Source organism: Manis pentadactyla, chromosome 19 (assembly GCF_030020395.1).
Source record: "Manis pentadactyla isolate mManPen7 chromosome 19, mManPen7.hap1, whole genome shotgun sequence".
In the NCBI taxonomy this organism is placed as follows: domain Eukaryota; kingdom Metazoa; phylum Chordata; class Mammalia; order Pholidota; family Manidae; genus Manis; species Manis pentadactyla.
This window is the reverse complement of record NC_080037.1, coordinates 4,328,760-4,346,593: the sequence shown is the minus strand read 5'-3', so window position 1 is coordinate 4,346,593 and position 17,834 is coordinate 4,328,760. Positions and strand designations below refer to the sequence as shown.

The 17,834-nt window shown below is 49.7% G+C and overlaps 1 protein-coding gene across 4 annotated transcripts in view; it reads left to right on the top strand.

The window, feature by feature from the left end:
• Positions 1–17,834, top strand: part of PBX1 (PBX homeobox 1) — a 260,859-nt gene that overhangs the window by 202,872 nt on the left and 40,153 nt on the right. For all 4 annotated transcript variants that reach the window (XM_036922866.2, XM_036922865.2, XM_036922867.2 and 1 more), the window contains 2 exons: positions 7,216–7,460; positions 13,156–13,346. In XM_036922866.2, the coding sequence (XP_036778761.1) occupies positions 7,216–7,460; positions 13,156–13,346 (436 nt within the window). The remainder of the gene's footprint in view (positions 1–7,215; positions 7,461–13,155; positions 13,347–17,834) is intronic.

Here is a 17,834-nt window from a genome sequence, read left to right as displayed (position 1 = left end):
TAGCTTGGTCTACCTGCTTAACAAACCAAGGAAAAAAATTGAAAGGGCTAGAAGATATCTCAGTCTAATATACTGCTGGTAGCATTTCCTGGGTCAGGAATGTGTTTAATGAACCGAGAATTCCTCTGGCGGCCCCACCTACAGGGCCCACCTTTGTGTCCCCAAACTTCTCAGGGGCTGAGCCAGCACTGCGAGTCCCAGGGCATTTTCAGCATTTGAAGGTTTCACACGCCTGGGCTCCTCATCCGACCAGGCTGTCGCGGGCCAGCTGCAGCACCAAGGATCTCCACCTGGTCCGGCAGGCGTCGGCTCGGGGTGGCTGGCTCGCCCATGCGGTCCGGAAGCCCTGAGTGGCAGCTGTCTGTCAGGCTGGTTTGTAAAATTCCGGAAAATGAATTGATAACCATTTCCACTTACTTGATGGGCAAACTATAAAAAAACCCAAAAGAGAGCTTTTCTATCAAGCAGAGTAGGGGGTTGAGAATAAGGGTGAAGACCATCAGGGCATTCTTCCTGAAGCTTCCAGCCACTACCTGGAGGTTTTGGTCCCACCTCTGGCTTAGAAGAATGCAGTTACTGCACGGTGATTTCGCAGCTTGAGCCGAGGAGTTTCCGATTTGTGGATGTCGTCATGAGTACAGGAAAGGAAAGAACTGGGGCAAGGATGAGAGGGTGTGTCTCAGTTGAGATTTTTCTGGTTGGCAGCCACCTAACCTGGGGACTTGGTGGGTCCACCACAGGCCTCAGGGCAGCGAGTGTCATGGGTAAGGGGGGACAAAGGGGTGTCAACCGTGGGCTTCTTGAAGCCAGAGCCCAGGCCTGATTCATCTTGGAAATCCAGCACCACCTCTTTCTGGCACCTTAGAGGTGCTGAATCAGCAGTGTGTTTAAGTGAACCGAGAATTCCTCCGGGGGCTCATTTGTGGTTAACATCGTATGGGTGGCCGCCTTTGCTGGGGTCCACTGTCCGCCCCCCCAGGAATTCTCCAGGCACCAGCCACGTGCCAGGCTCTCCCCAACACAGAGAGCCTTCCTCGTGGATACATTGACTTATGGGGGACACACCAGGCTATGGGTCCCAGAGGCCCTGGCTTAATGACAGCACGGATTTGCTTGTTTAGAAGTGTCAGATTTGAAAAGGCAGATCTGACAGCTTTTTGAAGTGGATGTGAAAGAGGCGGCTGAGGGAGGGTCCTTCCATCCCTTCCACCCCTTCCACCCAGCAGCACGCTGGCTCGGGTCCAGCTTGTAACTGGCATGCAGGGAGAAGAGCACGTACAGAGAACGGACTGCCTCGCCGAGCACTGCAGATCCAGGCAGAGAGCTTTGGATCGCACCGTCCTGCGTCCCGCCCTCCTTCATGCTTTCATGTACTAAGAAATACATAATTTTCTGAACAGCCCTTGAATAGGCCCTTAGTGCCTGGAGCTCTGTGAGGTCGTAGGGCAGATACACAGATGCAGGACGGGTGGTCATTGCCTTTCAGGGGCTCACAGCCTTGCTGGCCAGGTGGCAGGTGTGGCCTGGGGTGTTCTAAGCTGCACCCTAGCCAAGGCGTAGACAGTATGTGCCCTGATGGCTCAGGGGCCAGGGAATGCATTTTTGGCTATTGTTAAGGTAGGTTTCATGAAGGAGCTGAGATTTAAAGTCTCACAGGACAGTGGCGAGTGGTCTCTGGCCAAGAGGGAAGAGGGCCTTGTAGCCTGTCATGGGGCCCAGTGACTCTGACTGTTAAGGTGCCACTGGCAGAAAGAAGGAATCGGAGAATTCAGTAAGAAGAACTTCCTTCCTTCACTGCCCCACGTCTGCTTGTCCCCTCCCTGGGGCATCAGTCATGGCCTGCGCATCAAAGGACAGCGGCACACGCGTGCATGCATGCGTGTGTGTGTGTGGTGATCATACCTGAGTGTGTGTGCGTATGTGTGTGTGTGCACAGGCATGGTGCTCCCACATCCATTGGCTACCGTCTGGGGGAGAGTCGGGACCCTCATGCTGCAGTGGAGAATAATTTTCTAAGAGTTGGAGACCTAGATTCTAGTCTTGGCTGTGTCCCATTTGCTTTGTTTTTGGGAAAGTGACTTTATCATGACTCGGCCTTTGTAAGCTTCACTCAGCTGCTGTGTACGTTTGCAGTGTGACTCCATGCTCTCTAAGGCCATGGAGTTCAGTGTGTGCAAGTTCTTTATGAGCAGAGACATGCACCTGTGGTGTTTTCAGGAGCTCTTTGCTCTGTTTCTGGAAATGCAAGGACACCCTATTTCTGCCCCAAGCTTCTGTCCAAAGGTCTGACCGACTGGGCGATGGCCGAGCAGTCCTGGGGGTGAGGTGGGGAGCTCCATGCTCCCAACTGTCTTTCTGGTGGTGGACAGTAGGACAGCCTCCATGCATGTTAAGGCTACTGCCTTCAAAGCAAGCAAAGAGATGGGCCAGAGGGTGTGAGCCTCAGCCCAGCTTTGGGTCTCTGGGCTGCTGACCGTATCCGAAGGCGGCCCTTCCTGTAAATCTGTCCTCCCCTTGCTGCCTGCCTTACCTGTGGAACCTTGAATCTGGGCATTTCCCCGGCACCAGCCAGGGAGGGAAGGGAGACTGCGGGACCCTCCCTGCAGAGCCGGTCCTTGGTGAAGAAAGAGTGCCCTCTAGTGGGCCTTGGCTGGAGCTGCTCGGGACCCGGGTTGCCCCAGCAAGGACAAAACGCCAGCGCTCAGCCCTCCTGCCAAGGATCATGAATGCGCCTTTGGGTTTAGTTTGTTTTTCTCCTCGTGTGAAGAAAAAGAAATAAATAAAGGACAGCAGGAGACCAGTTGTGAGAGCATCTCCAGCAGTGCTGTGACAGTCCCTTTATCTTGGCATTTTTACCAAAGAATTAACCCCAGGGCCAGTGAGGGCAGCAAGGGAGAGGTGACATCAGATGCTTTTTAAAGGGCTTGTGACAATTTCTATATAAATCACTTACCTGCCCTGACCGTCTCTCACATAAGGGGGATGATTGGTGAGAAAGAAATCCCTTTAAGAAGTATTCCAGAAAGGGTTGTCTTTTGGGGTGATCCTTCTGGGGACCGCAGGTCCACGGCAGGTGATTGCATTTTGGTAGTGGATGTGTACGGGCAGACCTGCCTATTAAGCCCCTACGTGCGCCGGCATAAACGGGGGATTGGGCCCTTTAAAACCGGTTTCAGTAAAAGCAGCCGGCTGGGGAGGCAGAGGTGGGGGCGGGGCGGGGGCCCCCCCGGGACGAAGGAACCTGATCAGACGCGATGTTTGCCGGATTAGGTAGCGGGCCACGCTGGTTGAAATTGGATCTTGGAGGATGCGTGTTAACATCCCTGGTGCCCTGGCGAAAGGTTTGTTTGAGTCTTGCGTGGTGCCACTGAGATAAACAGGAGCTTTTAAGTACTCATTTTGTCTTCCCCTCGCCGGAGTGCTGGCTTCAAGCAATAAATAGGTAACCATCAGTTCTGCTTAGACGTATCACCCTTCACATTTATTTATTTAACGTTGTTGGGTTTTTTTGAACTGACTAGCTGAATAGTTTCCGTGTCAGTGCATCCCAACACCCGTTTTTATAGTGGCACATTCAGATTCTCCCCTCGTGAGTAGAGATGTGTGCATACCGTGTTTATGGGGCCAGGCACGCCGCCTGCAAGCACACAGACACAGCCCAAGACCCGCAGAACCGGGATCTTCTAGGTGAAATAGTGCAAGGTGAAGGGCTGTTCTTGTTTATATTGTTTCCTATATATCTGGGGGGAGGGGTGGCTTCTGACAGATACTCTTGAAATTTTCCATTTTCATAATGATTCAAGTATAATTTAAAGGGTATTCGGACAGGGCTCATTTTGTTTTCCCACATCTTTCCATTCTTTTATATTCTTCAAGCAACCTATATATGTTATAGTACATTGTGTTTCTATCATACTAGTTCCTTTCTGGCCACATTTAGAAATCAATTATATTAAATTTTAGTGAATCCAAATATTTCTTTTAAAGCGTTTTGGATTCCAGGATTCATAAAATGATGTAAAAGCTAAGCGAAATGCTAACATTTTTACTCCGTCTGTGTTTTTTTTCCCCCGACTAAATGTATACAGGAGGGGGGGAAAATGACCTTCATACCTGGCGGGCGGAAGGTCCGTGTAAATCAGTGTTAAACACTCTGTGACTGTCCTGGAGCTTCCGGGGTGGGTGGGAGCTTGCAGCGCATCCTTTCCGTGTCCTCTGCCACCCTTAGCAGTTTACTCTTCCTTCCTTTATTTAAAACCAGTTCAATTTCAAGACCAAGCAGAATACTAATTAGGTAGGATGGTTGGTGCTTCCCATTGATTGTTTAGAAGGAACAGTAGAGCTGGATGAGACTGAGAGGTCTGGAAAGGAATGCTGTCCTTGGAGCTCAGCAGTGGCCACAGGCCCACGGTCACCTGCCCAGCCCCTGGGGGATCGGGGACTGGCACGCCGGCCTGTGGATGCCGCCTCTTTGCTTCCCCCGCTTCTCAGAATGAACTGACCTTTGCTAGAGGAATAAACTAACAGAGCTAGTGAGGCAACCTCAGCCTCGGGGACTGTGGGGGGTCTGGACCACACCTCATGGGCAGAGTGCAGGCTGGCCCCAGGCGGGCAGGGTCAGTAAGAGGACGTTGTTCTTTTTCTCCTTGCTACAGACCAGAAATCACTGTAAGATCTTTCAGTGTCGGGTCACACGCCCAAGGGACTGGTTATGTGTAGCCAGGAGGACCCGCTTGAAGGCATTCCCCCCGGGCTCGTGTGTCATCAGCCCCAGCTTCTCTGAGGTGCAGGGGGTGGTTCCCGTCAGCCTCGGTGGCTGCTTTCCCAGAGTTTGTGGCATCTTCGGGAGTTTACTGGACATGAGATTCAGGAAGGTGCATTAGAGAATAGAATTTTGCCCCAGCGTACTCATTGTAACGGCCTAGCTAAAGCGGCACAGTTACAGTCACTTAGTAGGAGTGGCTCAGAGGTGATTCCTTTCTTCATTTTAAAATGGCCCGTGAATATTTTTGTTGGTAAAGCAATTAAAATTCCCTAGAGAAACGCCCAGAAGCCCTCCCCACAGTGCCCTCCCCGGAGGGGACTCCCTGGGCAGTGGAGCTGAGGAGGAAGGGGCTGCCGAGCTCTAATACCAGCGCTGTGGGGAGAGGAGGAGGGGCTCCCACGCCTTTAGGGGCTGCTCTCCAGGAAGTGGGTACGGCCCTCAGTTACTTTCTTCAGGAAGCCTTTGTTAGCCATGCTCAGTTCTTTAGAGGACTTTGGAGATCCCAGTAAATGAATTCCAGGAACTGAATAACAGGACTAAATCTCTATTATTCAGAGATCAGTCAACGAGGCAATTGCCCATTTTGTCTCCTGAGCCTACAGCAGGATTTCACTGGAAAAAGAGTCCACGAGTAAACCTCAGAGATGCCCTAACCTGTGCTGTCACCAGCACCTCGCCGGCAGAATGTTAATTAGCGGTCAGGTGTGAAAGGACAGGAGTGGGGTCCTGAAGCCTTTGGTGTGCGTGGGTGCAAACACCCTCCTTTCCTTGGCCAGCCGCCCTCCCTGCTCCACCCTCCCCTCCGCCCACCACGGAGCTGCATTCGCACCCGTGCCTCCTGTCCTCTGCTCCTAACGGTCACCACTGGTCCACGTGGCCGGACCTCCCGCTCAGCGGTCTCGTGTTCCATGAAAGCAGTGCCATGCCTCCCTTCCGCCCAGGCCTTGCGATTCCCTTCTAACAACTTTCAAGGCTGGTTCTTGTCATGCCTGTCAGCAGCCAGGAGCATGTGTTTATGTTGGTGTAGACATAACGGACCCCTCTGAGCATCTGCACTCCCCTCCTATCGAGTCCATGCCCGCCTTCCCCGTCACACCCCATGGGCTGCCTTGCCAGGGCTTGGGGGACAGCTGGTGCTGGCACATCCCCCTGGGAGGTGTGTGCCCCGCCTGGAACAGCCCTCCACTGGACAGCCACTGGCCTCGTAGTCCCTGCCATTGGCATCCCGTCCCCGAAATGTGACCGAACATGGGCCTCCTCTGCCGCCTTTGGTCGCTTTTCTCTTTTCCTAACCTACCCCAAATTTTTTCGATTTTTTTAAAATTGGAAATTCTTTTCCTGTTCCCTCTCAACAAAGACTTGGCTGCTTCCAACTAAACTGGGGTTTAGATGAGTGATTTATTTTATGGCAGGTTGTCTGATGGTAGTAAAAAGGGACTGCCTAGCTCTTCTGCTGATTTACTAAATCACTTGATCTCTTTGAGTAGGAATCACGCCCGGGCAGTGGCAGTGTTTTCATAGAAAGCTGCTATCTCGTCACCACCTCTAGGCTTCTCGGAACCCCGGACCCAGCTTGTTGAAGGGCCCCACCCTGGTTCCAGGGACCGAGCCCTTCCCACCTGGAACTGACAGATCTCAGCTTGGGGAGACAGACCTCCTTACTCTAGAGCCAATTTTTTTTTTTTATATTCTTTCTATTTCACATGTTACTCCATTTCATTTTATGTTGTATTGAGGAGTAATTGACATACATATGTCTTCTTGCAGGTGTAGACTTCTCTATACTCTCTGCTTGTCCAGGGGGAATGGTCTTAAGATTTCACTTACTTACTGGATTCACCTGGCTTAGGTTATTTTGGAATGAAATGAACATTGAGATGGATCAAAATTACAGAGTCAATGAGTGTAAAGCCACAAACTCACAGAAATCTAGAATGAGATATGAAGAAGGAAATGCTTTTCCCTGAATTAAAAACTTGGCAGTTTGGGGATGAGAGCGAAAATTATATTCTAACTCATGTTTTGTAGCTTCGACATTTCTTTTATTGTGGTGAAACATATGTAAGAGAAGTTACCATTTTGACCATTTTTAAGCAGACAGGTCATGCAGGTCATGCCATTAAGTACATTCACGTTGTTGTGTTATCATTACCACCAGCCCCAAGTGAAACTCTGACCCCATTAAATACTGCCTATCCCCTCTGCCCTCTTCCCCAGGCCCTGGCACACTGGTCTGCTTTCCCCGTCTGTGACCTGGACTGTCCAGACACTTCATTTAAGCAGAGTGTAATTGATTTTTGGACCAGCCCTTCGCCCATCCCTCGGATGCCACATTGCAAGCATTTCGGAGACAGGGTTAGCCAGGAGGCACAATTGTGTTGTTTTTGTTTCTGTCTTTAGTTTTTCCCCTGGGTTACTGTTAACAACCCCCTCTTTGTGTCTTCCTGCAGTTTTGAGTATCCGGGGAGCCCAGGAGGAGGAGCCCACGGACCCCCAGCTGATGCGACTGGACAACATGCTGTTGGCAGAAGGCGTGGCGGGCCCCGAGAAGGGGGGCGGATCGGCGGCGGCGGCGGCGGCCGCAGCAGCGTCAGGAGGGGCGGGTTCAGACAACTCAGTGGAGCATTCCGATTACAGAGCCAAGCTCTCACAGATCAGACAGATCTACCACACGGAGCTGGAGAAATACGAACAGGTAACCCAGCCGGGAGGGGCGGCGGGCACCCCGGGCCCTTTAGCAACGGGTGGCAGAAACGTAAACCAGGGGCTGGCGGAGACAGGGGCCAGCCTTCCCTGGAGTGGGCATTCTCACGTCTAGCGTTTCCTGCCTCACTGCAGAGCCACCTGCTAAACATGAGTCTGCCACCTTCTTGGTCTCCACTATTAAAACCCAGGCAAACAGGGCTAATGGCATTTAAAAAGTTAGGTTATAAATGATGATTTTAGTCAAGATAGAGGACACTTAGTACCTGGACCTCCAGAGCATTTGCCCCTGGCATGCAGCCTAGGGACTGTCCGGATGACACGGGTCATTAGCTAAGTCACCACCTGACCTGCGGGGAGGTCGCTGGGCTCCTCTGCCCTCGTTTGCTCTGAGGATTCCTCATCTTCTGGGTGTGCATGGCCTCTGGGAAAGGACACTCAAACTTGGCCTTAACATCTCTCGCTCTGCCCACACCCAGTTCAACTGAAAATCAGACACAGTCTCCTTGATACATATGGTGTGCAGACTGATACACACCTCCCTCTCTGAAAAGAGTAGAGGGTCTCAGGGGGCCCTTGGAGTCAAAGTTGACAGTCCACCGATGGTGTGTGGGACCCAGTGGCCCACATACTCTGCCACAAAAGCTGGTGGTGCATGCCAAAAAGCCATGGATTTGGAGCCAAGGATACCCCAGGACCATGAAAGCCCCATAAAGGAAAGGATATAAAGGCTTTATGTTCCAAAGCGTGTATAAATGTAGGGTATTGTAGTTACGACAGAGCCCCTCTCTCACGGAGCTCTCCCCCTGCCCACAGGCCCCCGCATGCACCGTGGTGCTTACGAGGGGACTCTGAGCACCAGCCTTACCCCCCGTCACTCAGTGGCAGATACATCGGTGGTCACTTCTTTGGCCCCCACAATGTCCTCAAGGTCTACAGCAAATTCACTTTCATTTGATTGTTGGGTTTCTGGCTTTCTTTTCTTTTTTAAGAGCCACAAAAGAATAGGAAGAAAGCCCAGAAGGCAGAGAGCTCAGTGTCCAGTTATGACTGCCCAGGTAGAAGGCAAAATGCAAACTTAATGGGAAATTTTAAATTTTAAAATAGAAGTATGCGCTTTAAAATTTAAAGTGAGGGAAGTTTCATTATTGCACTTCTGCCTACCTTTGGAATGGATTTCTGCAAAGTCCCTTCTGTGATAAGGGAAAGAAAGAAATCTGTGAGGCTTGACGGCCAGCTTGGGGAAATTCAGCGTCAGACAGGTATAGGGAGGGCCCCACAGGAGGGACCTGTGCGTCATCACCCTCCACCCTCCTGGGAGAGAACACAGGTTCCTGCCGCAGTACTGGCTCATGGAGACCTGTCTCCAGATGCCACCAGATGCTGAGCGCAGATGGCGGCTGATCCACGACAGATTCCCCCGCCTCGCCCGTAAGGTTAGAGTTCAGAGTCTGCCCTAGCCCCTGGGGTAACTTGGGCAGACAGGTGGGGCGTTCCCTAGAGAGGCTTTTCCTACCCACCTCCACAGCTAAGCCTGGTGTCTCCATAACCGCCTGCCTAGATCTGTCATCCCGGTTCACATACCAAGCTCCAGGCGCTAGGGTCCCGAGTGCAGCCTCCCCAGCTCAGCCCACAGCGGGAATGGATGTCAGGCTGAGGGTGTTGAAAACCAGCTTACGTCTTAGCTCAGGTTGCCAGCAGCATAGAAGAACTGCCTACTTCCTTGATTTACGCCCGCTGTCACTCTTCTGTGCTCATGCAAAATGAGGAAAACCTTTTTACCAACATAACTGCACTTGCTCCTCGAGGTAATTTTGTGGTTGGGTACCCAAGACGGGCACTGTCATCAGGTTTTCCATTTTGATACAGGTCAGGAAGTGGACGGCAGCAAGGTTAGGGGATGCCTCTGGGTCACACGTCCAGTGAGGGATGGCGTCTGCCCTGGAATCCGGTTTCTGACCCTTCATCCAAGGGTTTTTACTGGAGCAGTATAGGACTTCCCTAAATGCGGAGAGAGAGTGGCCTTCTGTAGACAGTGAAATAACCAGCTCATCTTCCCTGTTACTTCCTTTCATTAGATTGCCAGCACCTGAGAGGCTAGGGATAAAGGCTATCCTCCTTTCGACACTTCTTGTCTCCCTGTTCTAGATAATAAAGATACTGGAAATTGGGAACTTAAGGAAAAACTCTGTCAAGGCAAATTATGTAAGCATCATAGCTGTTGTCTGTATTATGATTCTGAAATAGGACTAAAAAATCATTTTCTTATTTATATGGACTTTTCTGGTAAGAAGTGAGTGCTGCTTAACACACTCCATGTGCTTAATAATTTATTAACATTACTCATATTGTTAATTTTACTAAATAGCAAATTGTAGGGAAATTACATCTACATTAAGCTTTTAGTATATGTGAGAGGTATAGCCTCTTCACTTTTCTGTAATAACCATTCCTCTTGGGATCTTAAACATGGAAACCTCAGTAAAGCATGACCATCACTGTCTGTTTTCTTCATACCTGGATGAAGTTACCAAGTTGACTATCTAATAGTTGATTCTGTTGTATGTTTTGGTTTTACTGTCATGGTGGCAGATAACCGTGCAATCAGTTAGCTTCCTAGTAGTTAACTACCACAGCCCTCCTCATACTCCCCTCCCCACCTCCCACCCCCCAAAAAATGCCTGAATCAGCCATTGTTGCATCTTCAGGTTATTAAATAAAGAAGGCTTCTAGAGACTTCCATTAGAAAGGAAGGAAATTGTTTTGTTCATTCAATGGGGTGGGCAAAACACTTTTTCAGCAGCTCATGTTGGTAGCTAAGGTATCCAAGAGCTGTTATACTCTAACAGATAAAACCATGCTGTCAGAAACCTGGACTATAGTCCAGGCGCTATTCATAAAGAAGAACAAATCCACTGGGGCCCTCTCTGTAAGGCTGGGCCGGGCCAGGTCAGGCCAGATCACAGCTAAGAGAGTCCTCAAATCCCAGTTGTATCCATTGCTGGACTAGAAGCAAATGCAGTTTGGGGTAAGGGAAGAAAATGGTCCACACACAGTCCAGGATGTAAGCTTAAACTGGGGGGCCTCCAACCAGGTTTTCCCCGAGGGTTTCTCTGAGTCTGCGGCTCCTGGAGACGCCCTCGCCCTGGAGCCTGGGGAGAGCCCTTTCAGAACCCCCCAGCCGTCTGGGACAGCCGGAGCGGTTGCTGCAGGAGGGGACTGCCTTTCTGACAGTCTACATCAGGGTGTCCCCCTCATGGAAGCCTTCGGCCTGGGTGGGTTCTGCTTCACAGTGCTGGTAACCCCAGCTGCCCACATGGCTGTCGCATTGTGAACGGCTGACCTGAGGAAGACCACAGCTTCCGAAGGGGCTGCGCTTGGAGGAACGGAGGAGGGGGCATGGGGAGTCCAGGCCCCGGGGAAATGTGGATCCCTCTGTTCCATCCGTCCAGCGTGGGCTTGGAACTCTGCTCCCCTCTCGGTTGTGCGTCCCTGAGCAGCTGTGGAGCAGCTGCCTGGCCGAACCTCAGCAGCGGGTGGAAAGACCCCACTGTCTGTCTGTGGCACCGTAGAAGGGCCCCAGGATACAGTGCCCTCAACACACAGCAAATGCTATGAGTGTTTTTATTCACCGTAATGAAGCACATGATTATGAGTCGAGCACTGTGGCTTCCCAATGGAGAACAAGTGCACCTGACAGTGCCGTCACACCCAGCCCTCCTGCCTGTGAGCGCTCGTGAGACAGGGACGCTGCAGCCCAGCGGAGCGCAGCCTTTCCCCCGAAGGCCGGCTGGGAAGCTTGCTCTGTGCCTGGCCCTCTGTCCCCACCCCGTGGCCCCGTGAAGTCCCAGCCAACTCACTGTTGCATTTTATTTCCTTCCTTTGGTGTACAGGTGAGTGGGGTGGTCAGGGGTGTCCAGACAGGAAAAGGCTTCTAATATAGATCTTGTGTTTACTTCAAAATTTTCTTGTTGGAGAGTTGGATCTTATCTATGGGTTTGTCTTCAGTAAATGCCTGCAGAGTGGAAAGGTGTTTATGAACCCCCCACCTTTTTTTTTTAACCAGGAGGAAAACTAAAGCCTGGAGAAGTTTATGCAATCGTGGTAACATGTTGGATTTCGGAGTTCTCTGTCTTTTGAAGAGATAATAATGACACCATTCTAGGTGACCAGACAGACACACAGTAACTCATTCAACCCTTGCCACGCCCTTAGGGGTGGGTATTGTCATGCCCAGTTCCCGGATAAGGACGATGAGGCCCGAGGTCCCGCAGCTCAGGGAGCCCCAGAGGCAGGGCCGGAGTGCAGGCAGTGTGGTCTCGCCTCAGCCCACCGGGCTCTGTTTCTGTAAATGGTTTACTCAGCCACGGCACAGAGCAGGGCTCTACGGGGCTAGGACTGACGAGATCCCCTCTCAGATGAGTAAAACAAAGTGAGGAGTAGTGAAAGCATTTGCCCCAATACTCACTGAGGCAGGGTGGAGACCCAGACCTCCCCTCCCCAGTGCAGACACAGCCCAGGGGTCGCGGCTGCCTGTGTATCTTCGACCATCCAACCTCCGAGGATTTCTTCGAGAAACAAGTAGTGCGTGTGTTGCCAGCAAACCTGAAGGGCCCTGGGCTGTAAGGACAACGGCACGGCTGTGTCCCCATGCATGAGTGTATTTCTGTTGCACCATTAAGCTGGGGCCCTTAGAGTCTAGTTCTTCAGCTCTTAAAGACCATCTTGCCTTTTCTGCTACAAATCTAATACAGTGTTACAACCTTGCAATGACTTAATTGTGAATAGATATTTTATCAAATGCTCAGCTAAGGAAACCAGACCTCAGATGTTAAGCAGTAGTAACTAAGAGTGAGGCCGTGGTGTTCAGAGGAGCAATTTCAGGCTCTGGGAAGGGAAGAAGTGCCTGGCCTGGCATAGGAAGTGTTCAGGCCCTGTCTCGGCTGCTCCTTTTGGCTGTGGGCCTTTGGAAAAGGCCCTGCATCTCTCTGGGCCACAGTTTTCCCAACTATAACGTAAGGCGGTAGGAAAACGATCTCCAGCTCCTCTTGCAGAGCTGATGGTCTGTTGGTCTGGACCCTGAGCGCTCCGCTTTCTGCAAGGATAGCTCCTGCGTGCCCTCAGTCATGTTTTGATGCTGTGTCCGTAAGACCACTGAGGACAGATTCCCTTTGTGTTGTAGACATAGAGGATCTTCAGAAGGCCGGCATAGGAGGGGCTTCTTACAATATAATTAGAAGTAGAAATAGATTGATGAGAAATCTCCCAGGAGAATTACCAAAGCTCTTAATTCCATGATTCCTCTCTTGGCTGTTTGTACCTCCCAGAATGGAACATTTGAAAACGAAGTTCATGTTACATTTGACCCCAAACTCCCTTTGGCTCTCGACCTTGAGTGTTTTGAAGTGTTTCACTAGGATCACGTTCTCACCTTTTACTGTGGTAAACTTGTGGGGGAAAAAAATGGTTAAGAATTTTCTTTTCCTTTTAAAAAATAATCTGCATCGTGGTCAAAAGTCGGAGTCAAATGAGCTGAAGGGGATTTCGAGGCAGTCATTTATCTTATCCCTCTGATTTGATGCACATACCACAGCCTGGCCCGGTTTTCTCTGCTGGCACACAGCCTAAGGTCCAGGACCTGACGCGCTGCCGTGGACCCTCAGCCGCCCCATTGTCTGCCGTTCTAGGCGTGCAACGAATTCACCACCCACGTGATGAACCTCCTGCGGGAGCAGAGCCGGACCAGGCCCATCTCCCCGAAGGAGATCGAGCGCATGGTCAGCATCATCCACCGCAAGTTCAGCTCCATCCAGATGCAGCTCAAGCAGAGCACGTGCGAGGCCGTCATGATCCTGCGCTCCCGGTTCCTGGATGCGCGGTGAGTCCCCACCAGGCGGTTCTGTGCCGGGAGAATCCCTGAGCCAGAGCTGGAATCAAAGGTTCCGTTTTCACTGCGTTAAATGCTGGGCCAAATGGCAGCGTGAGGAAGGTTCTTAGCTCGGTGATGGAGGACTGTGAGAGGACAGACAAGCCGTTGGGTTTCTGCAGCTCCAGGGCGACGTGTGCTTGAGGCAGTGATTTTTATCACCCACTGCTACTCACTCCGAAGCAAAGGTGGCTTGGCTACAGTGACAGAAAAGGCAGGACTTTCTGTTTTCATACCACCAGGCCCCCCTTTTATAGGTCCACGTTGTAACTATGGCCCATAATGTTTTTCATAGACACTGCAGTGACCCACTTGCCCCCAGAAAGATGGCTCGGTCTGAGGGCTGGGATCTTTTCCATATACTCTGTATAGGCAGAGACCACACTCAGTTCAGTTCAACAAATATTTTTAAGTTTATTACCATGTACCACACTCTGGGCTGAGTTTCAGGAGTGCAGAGATGAATAAAATGTGGCCTCTTAGGCATAGAGGGGGCATAGAGGCTGGTCTGCCTGGGCCAAATTTTCAATCAAAATTTGATGTTTTCTGTCTGGCTTTGCCGTTCATGACCTTACAAGTTTGTAGATTTCAGTTTAAGAAACCATGGATAGAAAGGTCCTTTAAAGAAGATAAAAACTGAAAACAGAGAATAAGTAGTCATTCCTCGGTCCCCCTGCTCTCTAAACCGGTGGACTTATGCAAATCGCTCTGATTCCTTTTGCTTCTGTTGTCCAACCTGTAAGATAATGATAATCATATCTTTCATCTCCTCTAGAAAATAATTGGTAATTGATCTAGCAAATGTGTTTTCTGCACACGGGTCTCCTTTGTGACCTGCAGTTCGTGTGAAATTAGCCATCTCCTAAAATTGTAGATTTCAACATGCATCATTTCAATTCCTGAAAATAATCCCAATCTTGTGATTTGTATCATTAAAGTGTTAGAAGTGTCAAGATTCTATACCATTTCATGATCTAGAGTTTTGTCCCTTTGCAGTCAGACAGAATGATTCACACATCTTTCTGAGTTTTTTCACCCCTGAAATCATGCATGACTCAGCTCTCTTACCTGTACTTTTCTCTCTGTTCACAACTGGTTTTTACCAGTCCACAGATCTCTTTAAAACTCCCTGGCATCTCCTAAAACTCCCTTCTATTCGGCGTGCTTTGGGTCACATGGAGCAGGAAATGAGAAAGCCAGCTAGCACAGTGTATCTTTGGGCCAGTACATGTCCATAGAGTAAGTCAAGAAAAAGTAGAAATGAAGATAGCGTTTCCCAGCTGGGCATGGTGAAAAGGGGAGAAAGCCAAAGTCCATTTGAAGCGGGGCCCGTGGGCTTCCCTCGCCTCGGGGCCTGCTGCCAGCCTGGCTTCTTCAGAGCATGCTGCTCTGCACCGTGCGAAGTGCAAGTGACTGGTGGCCTCTGTCTGGGCCCTTCCCCTGGGCTGCAGCCGCCGCCATTCTGCATGTGTTGCTTCCATCCCCATGGTAACGCCCCTCGTTAAAATGCTGGAGTTGGTGTTTATGTTGGCAGATACTGAAAAAAAGCAAAGTCGGGCCCAGACTGAATTCTTTTCAAGAAAGAACTCGGGAAGGGCAGCAGGGAGTTAGGATCATTGTCTCGTTCCTCACAGGAATTGTACTGTGCCCAGTTGAAGGTCAGACTCTAAAAGACGCAGAACTAGAGCTTTGTACACGGCTCCTGTCGTGTCCACCAGCCTTTGCCTAGACGGTTCCAGTCGGTATGAGAAAGACAATCACTGTAAGAGAGAGTGTCTTGCGTGCTTGGGTTGCAACCTTGGAATCTTGCCCCTGAGCCGAGGCTCAAACTGAAACAACTAACTTACTGCCACTGTTATTAGCATTTATTTTGAGGGTATATTTGGTATCTGTAAAAGAATAAAACCCCACATCCCAGCCCAAGTCTGGGCAAATGGCTTTCTCAACTCAAAAATAAGTGTTTGCCCAGACTGCCTGATTGGTACAGTGAGTATCATCACGTCCAGTGCTATAATTGGGAGGAGAGCTGGCCAAACAAACCTCAGTGAGAAAGACATGCTCACAGCTGATGTTCAGGAGCTACTCCCAACCATGCCTCTGACAATCAGGGCTTCATCAGGAAAAGATTTCACAGAAGGCAAAATACAAGGAGGGGTTGCTCTAATAGCAGCGTGAGTGTTTGTCACGGAGGGGTGTACGGAGTCCAGTGTTACCCTTTTGTTGGGTGTGGCGTTCCGGGTGTTAGTTCTCTATTGCCGAGGAACAGATTACCACAAATTTAGCTGCTCAAAACAATACAAAGCTACAATCTCATAGCTTCTGTTCAGGACCCTGCACAGGGCATTACTAGATCCTAAAGCTGTGATCTCAGTTGAGGCTCGGGGTCCTCTTCCAGCTCATTCCAGTCATTGGCAAAATTCAATTCCTGGCGGTTGTAGGATTGAGCCCCCCAGCTCTTGGAAGCTGTCCTCTGTGTAGGCGGCTCACAGAGGGGCTGCCTGCTGGCTTCCTGGAATCTTGCCATTATAAGGCTTTAACCTAATCTCCCTTTTCATTGAGTCAAAGTCAACTGGCTGGTAACGTAATCACAGGAATGATGTCCTGTCGTTTTCACAGCCCCACCCACACTCCACGGGCTGGCGTCATGTACACCCACCATGGAATCTTGCAAACCTTAAAATTCTGTCTTCCATACGCAACTGAGCACTTGGCCCAGGTGTGTCCTCTCAAGTCACATCCTTTTTTCCTTCCTGGACTTAACTGTGCCAGAAAATTTTAACTTTCCATTCATCCATTCATTCAACATTTATATCTCATGCTGTGTGTCAAGCATTGTGCTGTAAAATTCGTCAAAGTTATTATTAGGACTCATACAGTTTTCTTAGTTGAAAGAGAGAAAGAACTTATACACCCTCCTATTTATTTTTAACTTTTTAGATAACATTTTGCTGGAGATAACATAAGAAAGTAAACAGAATGACACCTCTGTGCTTCACCCTGACAGAGGGCATTACTTAAATTGAAATAGCAAGGAGAAGAATGGCAAGGAAGAGGAAAGGGAATCTTGTGGCATCTGCTCTAACTGGCACTGTATTTAGGTGGATTTTCTGGTTCTTACACTGGGCCAGATACTATATTAGCCACTGGAATAACTTAGACGGGAAAAAAAAAAAACAACCTATAAAGGGGACCCTACTTCAAGGACAAGCAGACGTTCTTAGAACTGAGCATAGAACTACGTTTACACGTGAAGTATGTCTACCAACTACCCCAAGCGGAGAGAGAACTAGGAAGGGGGCAGATGGTACGAGTCCTAGAGGAGGAGTTTTGCCAAAGAGAAGGGGTAACATGAGCAAAGTAAGACAATATTGTTCAACTTCAACAAACATTTGCTTACTGTGTGTTCAGCTCTAGGGTTTCAAATATGAGGAAAAAGGGCTCCTGCCCTGGAGGAGTTTGCTGGTTAGGAGATGTATGCAAGCTTGTGGCGAATGCCACAGAGAGGAGTGTGGGAGAGAGGGTGTCCTGAGGAGGTGCAGATGAGGGAAAGTCACGGTGCCTGGGAGGGGTGCGAGGTAGCATGTGGTGGGACTGGATGAAATTAGTCAGCGCTCATTAGCGTTGGGAGAAATGAGGCACTCGGAATGGGATGGATCCACTGAAAACTACCCCCGTGAAGATTTTGAATTTGTCCTATCAAGTGGCAGAAACCCTCAGAGCTGTTTAAGAAAGGAACATGGTGATTGACAGCCTAAGTTCTTGAGTCACACTGCTTGAATCCAAACCCTGGCCACAGCCCTGACTCCATTTGTGACCCAGGGCGAGTGATGTCTCCTCCGTGGGACTCCATTCTCATATCTGTCACATGACAATAATCTTTACACAAGAATAAATAAGATAATATGGAAAAAGAAAACCTTAGTGTCTGAAACATAGTATTCGCACAATAATTCTGCTCCAATATAACAAAGATTGCTACATTATATAGTAGTAGGCATTTATTGTTATTATTGTTATGGACGTGCTCAGATCCCTGGTTTGGAGGAATTACTCTAGTAATCGGAAAAGAGACAAGGTAGTCGGGGACCACGGGTGAGGACTGAGCTCCTAGGCTCGGGCGATACAGAGTAAGTAGGAAATACCACCCCCCATTTTACTTAAATATTTTGGGGGAAATACTCTTATTTTAAGATAAAGATTGTTATTGTACGGAATAGGAGGTTTGAAAACCTTCTTGCTTTTTTAATCCGAGGGAGTTTTACCCGTCCACCTCATGCTTTGCAGGAGGGGACGCTCAGGTTACCGTTTCTGGAAAGCATCAGTTTAGAGCGCCACTGTCTAGTGTGTGGCTATTTGATTCTCAATTTAAATTAATGAAGATAAAATAAAATAAAAATGAATAACATTTAAACACTTGTCTCCCCAGTCACACGAGCCCCA